The following is a 21,011-nucleotide window of genomic DNA, read 5'->3' on the forward strand; positions in this document are numbered from 1 at the left end:
GGCGCGGCTGTGGGCGCGCCGCCCACAGCCCCACCGGGACCCCATGCTGGACTACGCCAGGGGGTACGTCAGCCCCGCAGCTACCCAGTCCTGTCGCGGGCGCACCAGGCGGCGCTGCTGCGGCTGGTGGAGCTGGAGGCGCAGGTGGTGGTGCGCGGCGCGCGGCGCGCCAGCGTGGAGCACTACCGCCAGTACGTGGCGCGGCTGTGGGCGCGCCGCCCACAGCCCCACCGGGACCCCATGCTGGACTACGCCAGGGGGTACGTCAGCCCCGCAGCTACCCAGTCCTGTCGCGGGCGCACCAGGCGGCGCTGCTGCGGCTGGTGGAGCTGGAGGCGCAGGTGGTGGTGCGCGGCGCGCGGCGCGCCAGCGTGGAGCACTACCGCCAGTACGTGGCGCGGCTGTGGGCGCGCCGCCCACAGCCCCACCGGGACCCCATGCTGGACTACGCCAGGGGGTACGTCAGCCCCGCAGCTACCCAGTCCTGTCGCGGGCGCACCAGGCGGCGCTGCTGCGGCTGGTGGAGCTGGAGGCGCAGGTGGTGGTGCGCGGCGCGCGGCGCGCCAGCGTGGAGCACTACCGCCAGTACGTGGCGCGGCTGTGGGCGCGCCGCCCACAGCCCCACCGGGACCCCATGCTGGACTACGCCAGGGGGTACGTCAGCCCCGCAGCTACCCAGTCCTGTCGCGGGCGCACCAGGCGGCGCTGCTGCGGCTGGTGGAGCTGGAGGCGCAGGTGGTGGTGCGCGGCGCGCGGCGCGCCAGCGTGGAGCACTACCGCCAGTACGTGGCGCGGCTGTGGGCGCGCCGCCCACAGCCCCACCGGGACCCCATGCTGGACTACGCCAGGGGGTACGTCAGCCCCGCAGCTACCCAGTCCTGTCGCGGGCGCACCAGGCGGCGCTGCTGCGGCTGGTGGAGCTGGAGGCGCAGGTGGTGGTGCGCGGCGCGCGGCGCGCCAGCGTGGAGCACTACCGCCAGTACGTGGCGCGGCTGTGGGCGCGCCGCCCACAGCCCCACCGGGACCCCATGCTGGACTACGCCAGGGGGTACGTCAGCCCCGCAGCTACCCAGTCCTGTCGCGGGCGCACCAGGCGGCGCTGCTGCGGCTGGTGGAGCTGGAGGCGCAGGTGGTGGTGCGCGGCGCGCGGCGCGCCAGCGTGGAGCACTACCGCCAGTACGTGGCGCGGCTGTGGGCGCGCCGCCCACAGCCCCACCGGGACCCCATGCTGGACTACGCCAGGGGGTACGTCAGCCCCGCAGCTACCCAGTCCTGTCGCGGGCGCACCAGGCGGCGCTGCTGCGGCTGGTGGAGCTGGAGGCGCAGGTGGTGGTGCGCGGCGCGCGGCGCGCCAGCGTGGAGCACTACCGCCAGTACGTGGCGCGGCTGTGGGCGCGCCGCCCACAGCCCCACCGGGACCCCATGCTGGACTACGCCAGGGGGTACGTCAGCCCCGCAGCTACCCAGTCCTGTCGCGGGCGCACCAGGCGGCGCTGCTGCGGCTGGTGGAGCTGGAGGCGCAGGTGGTGGTGTGCGGCGCGCGGCGCGCCAGCGTGGAGCACTACCGCCAGTACGTGGCGCGGCTGTGGGCGCGCCGCCCACAGCCCCACCGGGACCCCATGCTGGACTACGCCAGGGGGTACGTCAGCCCCGCAGCTACCCAGTCCTGTCGCGGGCGCACCAGGCGGCGCTGCTGCGGCTGGTGGAGCTGGAGGCGCAGGTGGTGGTGCGCGGCGCGCGGCGCGCCAGCGTGGAGCACTACCGCCAGTACGTGGCGCGGCTGTGGGCGCGCCGCCCACAGCCCCACCGGGACCCCATGCTGGACTACGCCAGGGGGTACGTCAGCCCCGCAGCTACCCAGTCCTGTCGCGGGCGCACCAGGCGGCGCTGCTGCGGCTGGTGGAGCTGGAGGCGCAGGTGGTGGTGCGCGGCGCGCGGCGCGCCAGCGTGGAGCACTACCGCCAGTACGTGGCGCGGCTGTGGGCGCGCCGCCCACAGCCCCACCGGGACCCCATGCTGGACTACGCCAGGGGGTACGTCAGCCCCGCAGCTACCCAGTCCTGTCGCGGGCGCACCAGGCGGCGCTGCTGCGGCGGTAAAATTACAAAAAAGAACAAATGGCGGACTTAACGCCTTGAGGCATTCTCGACCGATCAACCATTGGGCTAAACACACAAGTGCTGTTATGAGCAATAGACAGTATAGACTTTTCTTCAAACCTACTATGTATGTTCTTATATTATTGTTCACGAATGTATACATGACAGATAACAGTAGAGGAGTAGAAATAGTACATTGTGCAACGAGGGGGGTAAGTGAAATTTGGGATACGAGAGTGGTAATTCCCGACAGCCGCAGGCCAGACAAGGACCCGAGTTTGCAATATTCTTACCCCCCGAGTTACAATGTTTTTCATCACAAATGTGAAGAAAAAACTAAATTTTATGCGAAATAGTTGTTAAATCCGGTGGCATAAAACATTCGTCCGCCATTTTGTAATTTCTTGACAGGTTAAGCATCAAAGGCACAGACGTAGATATTCGGCATTCAGGCACGATTGAAAATTATGTAAAAATATTTAAACGGCTGTTAAATTAATCAAATCAAATAATTTTAAACATAACAAAAATATTAAATTATTAACGTGAGTATTTTAAAAGTATAAGTCATTTATGCTACTTGGTTTGTATGAATAAGTGACATAATAAAATAAAAAAAACACAATCCATAACTCCCGGGGGAACAATATAGGCCTTTGTCCTTCACTACACCTGCATCAAATGAAGATCTTCAAGCAAGTGTGATGAAAATACTATAACGTTATTACCTTGTCTTGGCCTTTCTTAACTTTTCTGTTCTGTTCAGATGGGAAGACTACCTCCAAACGCCGCTGCAGCCCCTGGCGGACAACCTGGACACGCACACGTATAACGTTTTCGAGAAGGATCCCATCAAATACGACCAGTACCAGAAGGCCATCACGCAGGCGCTCCAGCACTTGCTTAAGAAACGAGAAAACAGCTCTTGTGAACAGGTAATATATATATATATAATTACGTATTGTGCTAGCTGTTTTGTCCTCGCGCTTAATATAAAATTTTTAGGACAACCGGCGGGACGTCGATAGAACTCGCTTCAAATTCAAACTGATCTGTCACTTCTGTCAGTAGTGGAGGGGCGTCCATTTTCGGTCGATCAGTGGAGCGGTGTTCATTTACAGTAGAGTAAGTGGTTGGATGTATATGTAGTGTAGGGACGCCCGGCCGGAAACAGGCTGGCTGCCGACGTTCATTCAGCCCTCAATTCCCTGGAGTTGGAGCTGCAGGTTACTGTCTCGGTGGCATACCCATTTCAATCTCCTCAAATTTTCTTGTTTTCCTGCAGAACAGGACATCTTTAAGTTCCACGTCCTGTACTTCGTTTTCTTTCAAGTGGTTAAGAAATGGAATCTCAAGGACGTGGCCTCGCGGCGGGCGACAAGCGGCCATATTGAGAAGAACAGCTAGAGAAACATACAAAAGCATTTTTGACTAAGCTGCTACGGATACGTAGTACGGTCCATGAGTTCTTGGCCTCATATAGTAAATAGAGTGCGTTCACAAAATTCTTTATGCAACCGTCAGTGACAAGTCTCATCAAGCTTTACATAAAGTTTCAACTTGCTGCGCCAATCCGTTTAATTGTAATAGAGCTCAAACGATCACTAAGGCAAGTCGTTTAAAAAATGTCTCAAATTGAGTTTCGCGCTGTTATAAAGTTTTTGACTAAAGAAGGATTAACGCCAACTCAAATCAAAGAAAGAATGAATGCTGTTTACGGTGACTTGTGCCCATCATTTTCAACAATAAAAAATTGGTCTAAGTTGTTTCGCTGGGGACGAGAATCATTAGAAGATGATCCACGTGCTGGAGGTCCTGTGACAGTGACTACTCCAGAAAACATTAAATTTGTGGAAGATATTGTTCTAAGTGACCGACGCCTAAAAACAAAAGAAATTGCAGCACAGACTGGAATTTCCAAAACAAGTGTTCTAAGGATCCTACATCAGAATTTAAATATGACAAAAATTAGTGCAAGGTGGGTGCCTCGAATTCTCAGTGCAGTGCAGAAGCAGCGTCGAGTAGAATGTTGTAAGCAATTTTTAGAGCTTTGCCACGAAGACCAAGAAGGAGTAATCCAATCGATTGTAACGGGTGATGAAACCATGGTGTTATACTATGACCCGACATCCAAAAGAGATTCCATGGAGTGGCATCGGAAAGGAGAATCCGTGCCAAAAAAAGCAAAAGTCACTCAAAGCACCAAAAAAGTGATGGCTACAATCTTTTGGGACTGCGAGGGAATCCTTTTGATTGACTTTAAAGAAACAAATACTACCATGAATGCGGCATATTACTCTGAATTACTAAGGCAGTTGCGTCAAAAAATTATCGAGAAACGGCGCGGAAAAATCACTCGAGGTGTGCGCTTGCTTCATGACAATGCTCCAGTCCACACTGCTTCGTTATCCAAAGCTACTATTCGCGAATGTGGCTTCACAGAGATTGACCACCCACCTTATAGCCCCGATCTAGCCCCATCTGACTATTTTTTGTTCTCAAAGCTGAAAGCTGAGTTAAGGGGTAGAAGATTTAACAGCGACGATGAAATTAAACAGGCGGTGTACGACCATTTTGACTCTAAAGATGTATCATACTTTTATAGTGGCTTAGAAGCTTTAGTTAGACGTTCTGAAAAGTGTGTGAAAATAAAGGGAGAGTATATTGAAAAATAATAACAATGTTTTTTATTTATGACCTTTCTTTCTATGTTAGGCTAAGAACTCATGGACCGTACTACGTAACTTTACCTCTCGCTCATTCAATAAACGAATTAAACTGATTTTCGCTTTTTTTTTAGAATGAAACCAAAGATCTATCAGATGTGATCAACCGCCTGCAACTAGGGCCAGGAGACAATAAGCAGGAAGACAAAGATGCGCCGTTCGTGGTGATGGTGCTGGGCGCGGGCCGCGGGCCGCTCGTGCGGGCCGCGCTTAATGCCTCCGATATTGTGGGGACTAAGATAAAGGTAGGCACAGAAATGTCCTTGATCAATATGATTGGTGCATTCAAATCTTATTAAAATTATTGTTTTTTTTTTTAATATATCTATTGGATAAGGAATAAAAATACCTTGACCTAAATGTGGTCCTTGTGGTATACCAGACGTGTAGCCGCAATGTATGTGCAGGCCTTGGAAGTTTGTTATTGACTATTTGGCTTCTGTACTCTAAGTAAGACTTACTCCTTTTCAGCAGATTATCGTAGATTTTCAGACCAATTTAGATTTCTAACGAGAATAGAATGGTCAACTTTGTCAAACGCTTTGGAGTAATCTGTGTATACAGTTTTGCATAAAGACTTAAACAGCCTAGCTTATTCGCTAGGTTGAAAACGATTAATATTTGTTCTAGGTTATAGCAGTAGAGAAAAACCCTTGCGCCGTCGTAGTGTTAGAAGCGCAAGCACGAGAGCTATGGGGCTCCCGAGACGTCACTGTAGTCCCCGGCGACATGCGGAAGCTGCAGCTGGCGAACAAGGCGGATATTATCGTCTCCGAGTTACTTGGTATGCAATATGTATATGTAGCGTTGTAGTCACGGCTGAAAATATCGATACAAAAAAGGTGCCAAAAATATGTATACACGACTTTATTGCCCATATATTAAGGTAGTGTATACATATTTTTGGCACATTGGCAGTTCATATGGCCAATGGCTGAGGGGCACGGGGGGCAGTTCATATGGCCAATGGGTAAAGGGGGGGGGGGCAGTTCATATGGCCAATGGCTGAGGGGCAGGGGGGGGGCAGTTCATATGGCCAATGGCTGAGGGGCAGGGGGTGTCAGTTCATATGGCCAATGGCTGAGGGGCAGGGGGGCAGTTCATATGGCCAATGGCTGAGGGGCAGGGGGGGGCAGTTCATATGGCCAATGGCTGAGGGGCAGGGGGGGCAGTTCATATGGCTGAGGGGCAGGGGGGGGGCAGTTCATATGGCCAATGGCTGAGGGTTAGGGGGGGGGCAGTTCATATGGCCAATGGCTGAGGGGCAGGGGGGGGGGCAGTTCATATGGCCAATGGCTGAGGGGCAGGGGGTGTCAGTTCATATGGCCAATGGCTGAGGGGCAGGGGGGCAGTTCATATGGCCAATGGCTGAGGGGCAGGGGGGGGCAGTTCATATGGCCAATGGCTGAGGGGCAGGGGGGGCAGTTCATATGGCTGAGGGGCAGGGGGGGGGGGCAGTTCATATGGCCAATGGCTGAGGGTTAGGGGGGGGGCAGTTCATATGGCCAATGGCTGAGGGGAAGGGGGGGGCAGTTCATATGGCCAAAGGCTGAGGGGCAGGGGGCGGCAGTTCATATGGCCAAAGGCTGAGGGGCAGGGATTTTTTTTCTCTAGAGAGGGGCAGGTGCCCCCCGCCCCCCTGCCCCCCTTGGCGACGCCAATGCCCCAAGCGTTCCTTACTTACAGAAACTGATTGTAGAATATTGTCCCAGGCTCGTGGGGCGACAACGAGCTGTCCCCCGAGTGCCTGGACGGCGCGGCCGGCCTGCTGCGGCGCGGCGGGCTGTCCATCCCGCGCCGCTACACCTCGCACGTGGCGCCCATCTCCAGTCCGAGGCTGTGGGCCGCTGCCAAGGCCGCTACGGTGTTTTCGCCTCATAAAAATAATTTGGAGATGCTGTGGGTCGTTTATATGCAGAATAAACACGATATCGCTGAAACCAAGGTAATTTTGATACACAGAAAAGTTTTGAGTTGTTTGACTAATACTCGGGATACGTGAGTGAAAAATATTGACAACAGTACAATTAAACTAATCTGTATTTCATCGCAATACGATTGAAGTATACAGGGTGGAAAAAATAATGGGCCGTGGAAGGAAAGTGCCTTAAAACCTTAAATTAGCTCATTTTACTTAAAGCTGCATTCATTTTTTTTATTCGCTTGTCTCGCCCGGGAAACGAACCGACTAAAACTTCCAAAAAATAAACACTCGCTATTTTATTCCTCTAGTCGACACAGTTAACGTTAATGTTAAATGTCTCCAAGAAACATTAGGTCTTACCAAGACCTTACACTCTTCTATCGTACAAAACATCCATAAAATCGAGTATCTGGGGGCACGGTAGTGCTCCCGCCAAGACGAGCAAAGCGAAGCGCAAGGGCACTACCTACCTTTTCTCGAAGCGCTGTCGTTTTTTTGAACTCTCATAACTTAGGTTTGGATTAAACCAGATGAACTAAATTCTCGGGATATAATGTCAATAGTGGACTTATTAATCATAAAAAAATTCAGTTGCATAGCTCTCATACTTTTGATTTTATTCATATCTAAAAAAACCCCGATTTCGTTACTGACTCACTCACTGATGATCATCAAAACCCTTAGGGTACTTCCTGAAGTCCTGGGAAGCTGAAATTTGGTGTGTAGGATAGTATTAGTACACAAACAACAAAAAAATTCAAAAACTTGATATTTAAAGGGGGTGAAAAGGGGGTTGGAATTTTGTATAGGGAATCAATAAGCGACAATTTAGTTAAAATTGGGTGTAGAGTTTTTATAGGGAAAGATATAGAATAGTTTTAAACCCCAAAACCACCACGTGAGGGTAAAAAAGGGGGAGGAAATATGCCTGGGGGGGGGGGGGGGTTGAAAAAAAGCAGATTGTACAAAATATGCCAGATATGTATTTTAGGATTATTAATAGTAAATAACCCCCAACCCTTTAAATTAGGGAATGGAAGATTGTGAAAAGCAACTTACAAAAAGAAGTGAAATCCCATCAAAAACATTTTCATGTAAAATGTTGCCAAGACGAGACCATAAGGCTCGCATTGTCAAAAAGTTATCAGATCTCATGTAGAGCCAAGTTTCTAACTCTACAAGCCCTAAATTCACAAACTACACCTTAGGCAAAATATATGGCTTAATATTTCTTCAGCAAAGTTTTATATTTCTTCAAATACTTATTTTGAGTCCTGTGCAAGCGAAAGATTCTATGATAGAATTTAGGATCTTGAGCGTAGTAAGGGACTCAAAACCCCAGGAGATGTAAATAAATAACTTTGATCTCGTGTAGTGCACAATACTTTTCACCCCAGCAAGTCAGCAGTGAGAACATATTTGGAAGGTAAAATGCAGTCCGAATAAATGTACTTTTTTTGTAAAAAAAACTTTGTAAGAAACGGGCCGAATTGCGGATACTACTATTTGTCAACTATAGTAGAGATCGCTAAAAGTAGAGTTACTTATTTTGCGTAATAATTTTTGTATTTTTCTTAAGTTAATTGATTTGATTGTATAATAAAATACGTAGAATATGGAGTTTTTAACAAATTATAAATAATTTTTTTCAAAAATTATTTATTTATTACGAATGAATACTCGTAGGGTGTTTTGGAACTATGCGGTCTGGCTTATTTCGGGGAACTATTATAAACCGTCAATATACCGTTGAACTTTTTTTGTCTCATTCTTTTTGCTCATAACGTGAAAGGGACAGAGAGAGTACTTCGACCAAATATTTCTAACTTGTATTAGACCCCGCACGTGGAAATGACTATTTAATATACCGGTCACTTGAATGTCATTTTGTCTCACTCAGTGAGCAAAATGCGATTTTGATCACTGTTTTCAAGCAGCAAAGTACCCTTTTTCGAGCTGCTAAGATGAAATAGATATTTCTTGTTGGCAGCCGGTGTTCACATTCTCGCACCCCGCCCGGCCGGCGCGCGACCACGAGGGCCGCGGCGCCGCCGACCACCGCGGGCTGCCCGCCACCGACAACAGGAGGCAGTGCACTCTCACGTGGACCGCGCAACAGGTCATCTTGTTTGTCTACTTCTAAAAATAAGGAATTCTAAACACGTTGGGATTGTTTTTTATATAAACTTGGGAAACATACAAACAAAAATGTGCAATAAAATAATTAATTTAAATAATACACAGAAGAGTTTCCAGTTGTAACTAATGATAATATTTTTTGACGACCAGTTTGGCCTAGTGGGTAGTGACCCTGCCTACGAAACCGATGGTCCCGGGTTCAAATCCTGGTAAGGGCATTTATTCGTGTGATGAGCATGGATATTTGTTCCTGAGTCATGGGTGTTTTCTATGTATTTAAGTATTTATAAATATTTATATATTATATATATCGTTGTCTAAGTACCCTCAACACAAGCCTTATTGAGCTTACTGTGGGACTTAGTCAATTTGTGTAATAATGTCCTATAATATTTATTTATTTATTATTTTATTTATTTATTTAATATTTATGATTGCTCAGACAAGACTTATTAGGTTAGCGCTTTTTTATAAATAATGCATTGGATTTGTAGGATAACGTGATGCACGGTTTCGGCGGGTACTTCGACTGTCAGCTGTTCGGTGAGGAAGAAATCAGCATAGTTCCGGCCACGCATAGCAACGGCATGATATCCTGGTTTCCCGTCTTTATTCCTATCAAGGTAATTTTCAAACTCCTATCAATCGTGTCATTAAACATCGCTTCAGAACCATGCATAACCAAAATGACTGTCTCAAAAATGTTCGACAAGATTGGTTTTGTTGGTTAAAAATTATCGTCGTATTAATAAGACAGACTTGACAGTAATCAGTAAAAAAAATGTTATCTATAACTGCATCTAATTACTTTTCTATCATACCAAAAATAACTTATTTTAATTTGAACGTGTATAGTTTCATAATACGAGCGTTGATGCATGCCTTTCTTTTCTAGTAAATCTACATCATACGCTGCCGCTAGTTTACCGACAGTTGTTACCGAGTGTGCACGAATGCTAAGACACGGGGAATATTCTGTTTTTTTTTTTTTTATACCACGACGGTGGCAAACAAGCATACGGCCCGCCTGATGGTAAGCAGTCGCCGCAGCCTATGGACGCCTGCAACTCCAGAGGTGTTACATGCGCGTTGCCGACCCTTTAAAAACCTGTACACTCCTTTTTGAAGCACCCCATACTGTAGACCCTCGGAAAAACCTTATCCAAAATGCCGAGTTGTGCAATAGTTACCAGCACACATCGTAGTAATTTGATTAATTTCCACTGCAATGGAATCACTATTTACATGTAAATACGAGAAATACTAATTATTTCTAATAAAACAATTAATTTAAACTAATATTCCGTCTTTCATCCATATAATCTGTCGCTTGATTCACTTCAACTATATTCATCATATTACGTTACATTGCTGCCTAACAAGTTACATTATTGCAAAGCCAAGTGTTTACGCCGCAATGAATCGGGTACAAAACGATAAACTCAACGACAAATTGTCTCGTAGTACAGAGGACCTGCCGCCAACCACTTCGTTAACCTTCGTTCATTCGTTCCTCTATTTGCATCTTTATCACTCTTGCATATTTGAGCGTGATACGCGAATGACTCGTGATTTGTGTGGGGGTAATGAACTTGCGACAGACGAACTCAATACAACTCGGCCGGCATGTCCGATCTCCTTACATTAATAACTATATATGGAGTAAACGGTTGAGAGGGGCTTGCAAATGTAAACGTATGCGAGAGACCTGTACCCCTAGTGTAAATATTTTCGACAGCGAAACGTGACGTACGCGTTTGCGTTAAGTGTCATTTTGTATGAGATTTTTGACTTTCCAAAACGTCCCGCTTGGCGCGCTGTTCAAAAACCCATACAAAATGAGACTTAACGCAAACGCGTACGTCACGTTTCGCTATCGACTAAATTTACACTAGGGGTACTGTAACGTAACGTTTATAAATAACAGTGGATGACACTTCCTTCTTCCTCGCGTTGTCCCGGCATATTGCCACGGCTCATGGGAGCCTGGGGTCCGCTTGACAACTAATCCCTACTAAATAAGATTTGGCGTAGGCACTAGTTTTTACGAAAGCGTCTGCCATCTGACCTTCTAACCCAGAGGGTAAACTGGGCCTGGTTGGGATTAGTCCGGTTTCCTCACGTTGTTTTCCTTCACCGAAAAGCGACTGGTAAATATCAAATGATATTTCGTACATAAGTTCCGAAAAATTCATTGGTACGAGCCGGGGTTTGAACCCGCGACCTCCGGATTGCAAGTCGCACACTCTTACCGCTAGGCCACCAGCGCTAAGCCAGCGCTGGATGACACTATAGGCTAATAATTAAATTTATATATATATATATATATATATATATATATATATATATATACAGGGTGACTTCGAATTGGTAATACAAAACACTTGATTGTGGCTCAGTTAATACCAAACATTACAATACATTCACTCCGTTGTTAAAATCAGCTGCATTTAATTCTCGCTAATTTTCTAACAAAACCAATAATTAAAGTCCCAAAGTGTGGTTACTCTACATTAAATATCTAACTGTCATACCTACTTGTCACTCGATGTTATCGTCAATGTACGTTATCATTGATATCACTACAAGTGACACTCGTGTAACTAAATTGTTTTGATGAGGTTTTAAGTACCAGTATAATTTATGGTAATAATAAGTCAAATTATTTTTTTAAAATCATTTATTATTGTACCTAATCTACCGATTAATACAAACTTGAAATTTTCTCTTCTTTACCGCAATAATTATTTATAAGAATGAAACGCTTTAAAACGCATAAATCACGTTTATTAACACCATGACCCTTTAAAAGTTTAAGTGTGAACCTACCTAAGCGTATTTTAAGATGTGTTCAAAATGACCACCGCCTTCCCTGTAATCGGCCCATAAGTCGGCCCGCCGTCTATGGTTGATTTTGAGTCTGTCTAAAATAAATTCATTGGCTTTTACAAGTTTTACAGAATTAAATGCCTCAATTATCTTTTGGCGAAGTTCATCGATAGTATTTGATTCCCGTGCGTACACTCTCCTTTTAATATCGCCCCACAAAAAGAAGTCGAGTGGCGTCAGATCGGGACTTCGAGGCGGCCATGCGACTGGGCCGTTGCGTCCAATCCATCTGCCAGGGAATATTCTATCCAAATAATTTCGTACACTTAGAGCAAAATGTGCTGGTGCACCGTCTTGCTGCAAATAGAGATTCTCCAAATTTTGTTCCGGCACCTCTTGTAGCAAAATCGGTAACACGTTTCTCAGGAAATCTTCATATTTCGGTCCATTTAAGTTGCCGTTAATAAAATACGGTCCAATCACACAATTATTCAGAATGCCTGCCCAAACGTTTACAGAAAAACGAGTTTGGTAAGAGTCTCGCCGAGTTACGTGAGGATTTGCATCACGATCAGCCCACCAGTGTTCATTGTGCACGTTAAAGAGGCCGACTCTTGTAAAAGTTGCCTCGTCGGTCCATAGGATATTTAAGTGTAAGTTTTGCTGCAGCCAACGCCCAAAAATAACTCTTCTAGGGTAATCAGCCACTACAATATCCTGTACCCTTTGAAATTTAAAGGGATGTTTTGCTTCAGCTTTCATTAGCCGCCAAATAAACAATTGGCTCGTGCCGAATCTCGCAGCAGCATCCCTTGTGCTGGCTTCTGGGTTGCGGTTAAAAAACTCGAGCACTCTTCTCCGAAAAGCTTGTGAATACCGCGGCCGCCGGCCTTGTGCTTGAGCATGTACTGGAACCGTACTGGAACTGACCATAGTCTCGTAAATTTTGGATGGTACTGTTTATTAATACACGTGTAGGTGTTGGGCAATCAGGGTATCGTTCGTGAAATAATGCCTGAGTTCGCACAGTACTCCGTGAAGTAAAATAAAATTCAAGAATATCCATTTTTTGAACATTAGTATACGGATAACGTAGAGGCATTTTAATTTAATTGTGAAATTAAAATCTCACGGAAAATATTATTTTCTTTGACAAGTGACAATTACTAATCAAAACACGTTTTCTTCATAAATACCGTGACAGGTGATTGATAACCAAAGAGGAAAGTGTTCATTTGAAATTCTCTAAACTTCTTTGTTAATTATTATGGTAGGATAACCATGTGAAGACTAAACAAAAGGGATAAATTAAAAATTAAGAAAAAAATACTTTTGCTTAATTTAATAGCATGAGACTTAATTAAGGGGATTAGTTAAGGGAAAATGTGTGTAAAACATTAATTTTGTATTACCAATTTGAAGTCGCCCTGTACATATATATATATATTTTTTTTTTTTTTTTCATTTATTTAGAACACAAACAGTCACATATACAAATGGATTTGAAGTACAATGTAAAGTACTTAACATACTTAAGAATCATAGACCTGGAGGTTCATTATTAAGTACAATATATACAATTTTATATGTACAATTCCAGTCGCCGCTCCGCGTAAGTAAAGGGTCCGTCATCACGGCTCGATTCTGGCGCTGCGTGGACTCCCACCGCGTGTGGTACGAGTGGCTCGTGGAGCTGGCCGGCCGCTCCACCGAGCTGCACAACTGCGGCGGCAGGAGCGCCGAGATGCTCTTATAGAACACGCTCTACATATCACTCTACGCGCCTCGCCAGTAAACATCTGCGGAGTATTATCAGCGCGTGTACTAATTCATGTCTAGACATGTCACGTGCCGACAATATTCTGCTGACCAACACACTATGTTTACCTCTTAATTTACGTATGAGTTTCACGCCTCAAATGAAACTATGGCAACAAGAGATGTTGATCAGGGCTATATGTTAAATTACGTCATTTTTGCGTCAACGGCATGAAATGTACGGGCCCATAATGATCCATCGTGTTTTTATTTAATTTCGTTAACTTCGGGGTATCGGTTAGTACGTTTAAGTAAATGGCATAGTTAATTAAAAAAAAAAAAAATTTTTTTTTTTTGTTTTTTTTTTACTATTTTTATTTTTATAAAAAGTGACTAAATGTTGCATATAGCGTTGTTGTAATACGGGCATTACATTTAACTCAACCAAACAATTGAAAACTGTGACATATCAATGTCATTTCGAACGTCGATCGTCCGAGATAGTACTTACGTTTAGTAGCAAATGTATGAACTCGCACTAAACACTAATCAATAAGTAAACAGGCCCTAAGGCAAATGTACACGCTCATAAGGGCCTTATAAAATAAAAATTAATGATTGATTATCTCCGAAATGGAGTTAATTAGAATATCGGTGTCTTTGAGAAAGTTACTTAATTTAAGCTCAGGAATGCACCCTCGAAATTAATGCAATAAAAAAAAAACACGGTGTATAAGAAACTATGTTACACCTCGCCTACCTGTTCGTTCGAGAAACTCTTACTAAGCTAATTTGTCTTAATTCCAGTGTAAAAATTTAAATGCTGTTATAGTATAAGTCTGCTATTTTATTAAAAATTAGGTGCAACACCATTGAAGCGCTCAGCGCAATTATGATAACTTCTCCGATGTTTATAAACGAGACATAAAATCCTGGGGCGTGTGTATCGGAATTTAGAGTCTAACTACATAGCAACAAAGTTCAACATTTTATTTCTCGTTTTGTGATACCACCGATAGTGTATAAAATAACTCTTATTTTTGGGCATTTTATCTCTGTTATAAACTTACCCACGGAACTTACGAAGTAACAAAGTAACTTCAAAATGTTATATAAACTATAACAATTGACATTATATGTTAACCTTTTGACCGCCACCGTCGGCTATGGCCGACATCTGAAATACTTGCCAAGGACGCCAACGACGGCTACAGCCGACAGTTTCGCCAATGCAATAGCGACTAACGCGCGACTCCGTAAAGTTCAATTTCGTTTAAATAATCGTGATCGCCTGCGTCCGGGGCACGGCAAATTCCTTCGCTGTCTGGCGTTCAAGAGGTTAAAAAACATATAAATTGCAGTACACTAAGAATGTGTTATCTCTTTCATTATCCCCTAGCATGTTACACTTTATCACGGATATTTAACCCTTTCCCAGGCCAGTCTACAAGGTTTTCCCAAAAAATCCAAATATATTCAAATTAATCCAGCTTTGATGATTAATTTGAAGACAAGTAATATTTGCCGAAAATGCAATCTAATTTAAACCTTAAATCTGAATGCTAAAGTTGAAATTCTAATGGCGCGTATGTGGTCGATAAATCGTACTATGCCTGAAAAAGGGTTAGAACGCTTTATACTAAAGATAGTTTATTTTCCAAGTAGCCATATTACAATCCGCTTATGAACGTCAAGTAAAACTACGCCGGCTCTAACCCTACAGCTCTGCCCGAGAAGATTTAAATCCCCCCTAAATTGTAGGAGGGTATCCCAATATGGGACCAGCAAGAAACTCGGCGGGACACATTTTCAAAACATATCTTGTTAACCCATTCATGGCCACGAACCACGAAGCGTACACAACACGCCGGGCCACCATACAAACCGTTTTCAGCTAAAACGTGTGACTCAGCTTATGGGTCTCGGGGCCTGGCGCGAACGTCAAAGAAATTGCCGCTTATGAATCCGGTCCGTTGGACAATATTATGCAACATTTTTACTAACCAACTGTTTACTGTTCATATTAAAATATATATATATTTACTAATTTGTTGATATTTGTAAGAAACTAAGAATGAACATTTTAAAGCCTGATCAGAAATAGATGATCATTGTCAAGAGGGCGCTGTTATTTTCATATAATATCCATAGCCAAGGTCACAAAAATCACAAAATACGAAATCACTGAAGAGCATAGAGAGGAGCATAAAGTCGCCAACGAATAAATCGTGACTAAATATAATTTCCCATGTTATTCTAAAATACATCCTAATAGAGGGGATGGGGTGAATCATTTCTTGAGTTTATGTCAAAAATACCACGTTAAAGATAATACCGCCGCTAAATCCGCCGCCGCCCAGGTGCATCCATTGTTTATTGTCCAAGCGTCTCCGATAATCTTACATGTGGCCGGTCATGAACTTTGTTTTGGTAAACGTCATTATAATATAAACAATAGAGCACTTAAAATGTATTATAGTACTTATTACCACGAAAATGTTTAGAAAAATCTTTTCTTTTAAATATTTCTCACACACTATTGTAAATCTGTTTTTTAAATTAGTCTTCTTTGTGGTGCAATAAAGAATATTTACTTACTTACTTACTTACTATTGCGGTAATACAATATACCATTTAGTTGGTGACTGTTTAAGCCGCCCTGTTTTTATAATGAAACAAAAAAATATTGGCATGGTAATAAGTTTGGTCCTTAGAAATGTTGCTTGCTACCATCCAAACAATAATCCATTGTAAAAAGGTACAATTTGCAACGAGTTTCGTCATGAAATAAGCTTTAAAACCAAGTTATAAAGTTTATTTTTGCGTGCTATGAAGATATGTGTAGTTTTTACAATTAGCGCCAGGCCACGGTGACCCATACCTTGAGTCATGTCAATAACTTCAGGCATAAATATATTTTTGAAATGTAGATTTATCCATTTGCTTGGGACACGTATGTATCTCGAATTTCAGAATATTTACTATATTACACTTCCAGTAAACCAAACTTGAATATTCTAGACCCTGTTTCACTAAAAAAAACATGTTTACAATTATGTTTTTCAACATGCCTTATAAAGATGGTTGTTAGCTCAAATTATACTTATATTATTTCGTCATATTACGTTTTGTTTATGTTTAAATCAGAATTTATTCACGACTCACATGTGAGTCACGGGCCCTGCGCGACTGTTTGAACATGACCCATACGCTGAGTCACGGGCCCTGAATGGGTTAACATGCATATGATGATTTTAAATTCCATGATAAAATTGAACAAGTTAGGGACCTTTCGCATATAAGTGATACAAAGATGTGATCTTTTTAAATGTTACATGTTAATGTAAAGATTTAATTTTAAGATTAATTACGAAATATAAGAGTAATTTTTATGATTCTTGTTTTTTTTATCCCATGCACTTTCTGACACATATTTGCTTTCATATGAGAAGATTAACTAACATTGTAACGTGTCGAAGTCTATTCAAAGGCCCTACTTTGTCGCTTACCATAAGGACCTCCAACCTCCTAAGTCCCAATAGACTTTTAAATGGACAACATTAATCCGAATTTTCAAGGTTCCTACCGAAACCAACCTTTCCCTTTCCTGTGAAAAGAGTGGTCACGGTGGGAAAGCCTTTAATAAATACATGGTAGGGGTAGGATCCTATAGATGTGCTATACGCGTGCGCCCGTGAAGGACAGAACATACGCAATGCGACAAAATTAAAAACACGTTTTAACACTCCTGACAACATACCGAAAACAACCTACGTAATTTGGTTAGGTTATTTGTTGCCCACCATAAACCATACTAAAATGTACGGTGGGGAATAAAAACATGGAACTGTGACAAGGACAAACAATAATAACGCTTTCTCTGCCACTCCTACTGATTGATATGTAAGACTATCACGTTCTATCAGTTCCCCCACTACTCATGCCCGTTCCATACTAAATAATATATTCGTGCTTTAACCCTTTATAGGCTATATTTAAGGTAGGTAAGGCAGGCCCCAGTTGACCCAACTGTAATCTACAAAAGTTTATATCAATGGTGGGCAAACTTTCTTAATGGCTGGCCAGTTTTAAAAAAATCAGAGGACCATAATTGCAGCAAAAATGTATTTTTATTATTTCGCGGTCTATGTACAAATTATTACGAAAGACAGGCGGCGGGCCGTATAAAATAATTTCGCCTACTTTGCCCACCACTTTATATTTAAGTTTTATATTGTAAGACCTTTCAACCTACTCTTGGGTATCAAAAAGTTGATAATGAGTTGGTTTGGAGAGTTTTAACATAAGAGCCTTATCAAACTAGCGATTTGTGAGCAAGTTGAAAGCGAAGCGAGCACGCAGCGAGTTCGCCGCGAGCGCGCAACGATTTCGCTTCGATCCTAGTATGTCAGTACGCAGCGAACTCGTTGCGCATTCGCGGCGAACTCGTTGCGCACTCGCGGCGGGCTCACTTCGCTTTCAACTCGCCCACAAATTCCAAGTTTAATAAGGCCCTTAGACTTAAGCCATAATAAAGTACACCCGCCAATCTGACTATCAGAATGGCGGGTGTACTGTTTTTCGGTGATAACTAAGTACCGTGAGGTACAATTTTTTTTAATGGAGGTACTAAATAGTACAAATTAGGTACAAAAATATGGTAAGCTTTTTTTATTTTTATTTAGGTACACCCGACATTCTGACGCTCACCATAGTATGTGATGTGTATCTGTTGAAAGAAGCAACACTTTGAAATGATTATACAATTATTAATAAATTTACCTTTTAAACTTTTCATAATCTGTCAAACAAAACAACTATAAACTACCTACTATTTACAATAAAATACTTATAGAAAATTTATGACTTCTTGAGCAATGGAACAATGTTCATCTCCTTATGAAATTCATCAATGTCTTGGTCCCATCTCTTTTCGAAGTATATACCTGAAAAAGAAAATAGAACCTATTATCAAAGAGAATTTGAAATAGAGGTGTATTATCAAAGAAAACTTTGTAGCGACGTAAATTTACTGCAATCTTTCAACACATAATTAAAACTTTTATAACGCCATTTGACTTAGATCCTTATTCTTTCACTGATATGTGTTCAACTTGTTAAATATCAAAAAGTGGCGCCATCTTACCGGCCACTACCTAAAGGATATGGCGTCATCGCTCGAAACGATGCTGCTATACCTTTGGCCTTTGATCTATTAGATGGCGCCACCTTTTTATATTTAACTCATATCAAGAAAAGAGCATCCTCCCATCTTAAAGGCCGGCAACGCATTTACAACCCCTCGGTGTTGCGGGTGTCCATGGGCGTCGATAATCGCTTATAATAATGTTATCTGCGTTGGCAGCATGTAGCATGGTTCCATTTTTATCGCCTGTCACTTTCGCACTTACATGCTTGTTAGAATGTCACAGGCAATAAAAATGCGACCGTGCTATGGCCGTTGGAATCTTAATAGATACAATAAATAGAATGGGTTATGGTCAGAGATGTATGCAATGTCGAAATATTTTTCACCCTACCCCATATAAGACTCAGTGCTGTATATTTCAACACGTCTAAACCTATATCAGAGTCTAAAACTGCACCTCGGCATTTTTTTCCTGACAAGATTTTTTTATCAATATATTTTTTTATAAGGTCTTTATTAATTCAAATCCAAATTGGATTTTGAAAGTCCAGTAGCATGAAACACAGTAGAGCTGTCCAGATGAATTGTATGTATAGTTGTAGGATGGCTTTGGGCGAGATTTTCAGAACTGATGTTTGGCATCAAGGTCTTCAAGCCGAGTGTGTTCTAAATTATCAAGACTTGTACTGATAGCAGTTCGCCAGTCCGATCTCCGAGTCACAAGCTCCTCCCACGACTCGCGAGATATGCGTGGCCGACAGGTGGACCACACAAAGAGGGTAGGTATCATAGAAAAAGTTTGACCAAGGCCTAAGGCAAGGGTGACATAAAGTATGTGGTAACATGAATACCTTGCAAAAACCTAGCATTATGTCCAGTCCTCACAGCCCAGGGCAGGTAGCATTTGAGGTACAGCTGGCGATGCTTTGGCTTAAGGCGAGCCGCACCCCAGATGCCACCACTGATGCACATGGGGAGTTTCGTCTGGATTCCTTCAACCCATTTTACAGCTACCTATAAATTTAATTAATAAATAAATATTATAGGGACATTCTTATACAAATTGACTAAGTCCCACAGTGTTGTGGGTACTCAGACAACAATCATCTTCATCCAAGATATGTGTGCACATCACACAAATAAATGCCCTTACCGGGATTCAAACCCAGGACTATTAGGCAGGGTCAATACCCACTAGGCCAGACCCAGGCCCATTATATTAATTAAACATTCTGGAAACATCATCAACACTAATTATGTCCCACTGTTGGGCACAAGCATCTGCTAATTGTACAACAGCTTAGGAGGGTTAACCCTCTTCTAGGCTGCACCAATCTACAAGTATTTCCAAAAAAAAACCAAATATATTTCAATTAATTTAGCTTTGATTTTGATGATTAATTTCAAGACAAGTCACATTTCCCAAAAGTGCAATCTAATTTGAACTTTAAATCGGAATGCTAAAGTTGAAATTCTATTGCTGCATTTATGATTGACAAATCTATTAAAAATATAATAATTATAATGGTAAATTCATTAAGAAATAAATGTTCTCATGTATGTATTTTGACCTTCACTGTATATAAAATTAATATATTGTAATATAATGTTGGTGTTCAGTGTTCAAAGCTGGTTCCTAAGCTTGTAAAAAATAATTAAACTTGGCCAGTAAAAAATTAAGAAATGTTGTAAAACTTACCTCTCCCAGCATATTGGTCTTCATAAATAAAGATGCATGCACTAAATCATGGACTTCTCTATACCTCTGCATTACATATGCCATTTCTGGATCTTCAATAAACTGTACTGGCATCCTCGAGTCTGCTGTGATATTGTTCTCTTTCATGAAGTCCGCATATACCCTTCCTAAAGTATTCTCAGGCATATTCGCAAGCTGCTCAAAAGAAACCGTTTGAGAATTTATGCGAGGCATCTCACTTAATATTTCTTTTCCTTCTGTTGTCTCAAGCATTTTTTCCTTCATGTATCTTATAGCATTGCCGCCCGTCACTTCACCCAGGCAAGCAATCATGTCACCCCGCCATGGATTGAAGAGGGAAATTGCAGCAGATCCCGCAGAGAGAAGCGTTCTTTGGAATTGGTTTGTGGGTATAAAGTTTTTGTGAAGTTCCTCCGCAAATGTGTTACATTTCGTTGCCGATATAGAAAATCTCCTTATCGCTTTAGACAGGTTTGTTGATTGCATTTTGCAAAACTTACGATATGGGTTGGTTGAGTGAAGAGCTCTACTTTTATAAATATTTTGATATTCTATTTCTATTTGTTTTGACCGAACCTGTCAGTCCTGTCACTGCAGTTTGACACCATTTCTGGAAGCGGCGTTTCGGCACAAGCTTTATGCGCTAGACATCGCCACCATGCCACTA

At 43.2% G+C, this 21,011-nt stretch overlaps 2 protein-coding genes across 2 annotated transcripts in view; one reads left to right on the forward strand and one right to left on the reverse strand.

Annotated features, from left to right (window-relative positions):
• Positions 1–16,867, forward strand: part of LOC133527288 (protein arginine N-methyltransferase 5) — a 27,259-nt gene extending 10,392 nt beyond the window's left edge. Inside the window, exons 5-11 of the mRNA XM_061864263.1 lie at positions 2,866–3,034; positions 4,900–5,070; positions 5,456–5,609; positions 6,538–6,770; positions 8,740–8,868; positions 9,383–9,511; positions 13,318–16,867. Of these exons, the coding sequence (XP_061720247.1) occupies positions 2,866–3,034; positions 4,900–5,070; positions 5,456–5,609; positions 6,538–6,770; positions 8,740–8,868; positions 9,383–9,511; positions 13,318–13,473 (1,141 nt within the window). The 3' untranslated portion in view covers positions 13,474–16,867. The remainder of the gene's footprint in view (positions 1–2,865; positions 3,035–4,899; positions 5,071–5,455; positions 5,610–6,537; positions 6,771–8,739; positions 8,869–9,382; positions 9,512–13,317) is intronic.
• A 1,264-nt stretch (positions 16,868–18,131) lies between these two features.
• Positions 18,132–20,979, reverse strand: LOC133527286 (ubiquinone biosynthesis protein COQ4 homolog, mitochondrial). Its single transcript, XM_061864260.1, has 3 exons — positions 20,324–20,979; positions 19,476–19,638; positions 18,132–18,421 (listed from the first exon to the last, which is right to left on the reverse strand). The coding sequence occupies exons 1-3, from the start codon at positions 20,828–20,830 to the stop codon at positions 18,336–18,338; spliced, it is 756 nt and encodes a 251-aa protein (XP_061720244.1). The 5' UTR covers positions 20,831–20,979; the 3' UTR covers positions 18,132–18,335.
• Between the last annotated feature and the right edge of the window lie 32 nt (positions 20,980–21,011).

This window comes from Cydia pomonella, chromosome 17 (genome assembly GCF_033807575.1).
Source record: "Cydia pomonella isolate Wapato2018A chromosome 17, ilCydPomo1, whole genome shotgun sequence".
NCBI classification, from domain to species: domain Eukaryota; kingdom Metazoa; phylum Arthropoda; class Insecta; order Lepidoptera; family Tortricidae; genus Cydia; species Cydia pomonella.

Bases quoted from the DNA above. Each gene is read 5' to 3' on its own strand.
- LOC133527286 (XM_061864260.1), bottom strand. From the start codon at position 20,830: ATGCAATCAACAAACCTGTCTAAAGCGATAAGGAGATTTTCTATATCG. The intron at 19,639-20,323 runs GTAAGTTTTACA...TTAAATTTATAG, and splicing joins AGACCAATATGCTGGGAGAG to GTAGCTGTAAAATGGGTTGA. The intron at 18,422-19,475 runs GTATTCATGTTA...TTTCTTTTTCAG, and splicing joins TAATGCTAGGTTTTTGCAAG to GTATATACTTCGAAAAGAGA.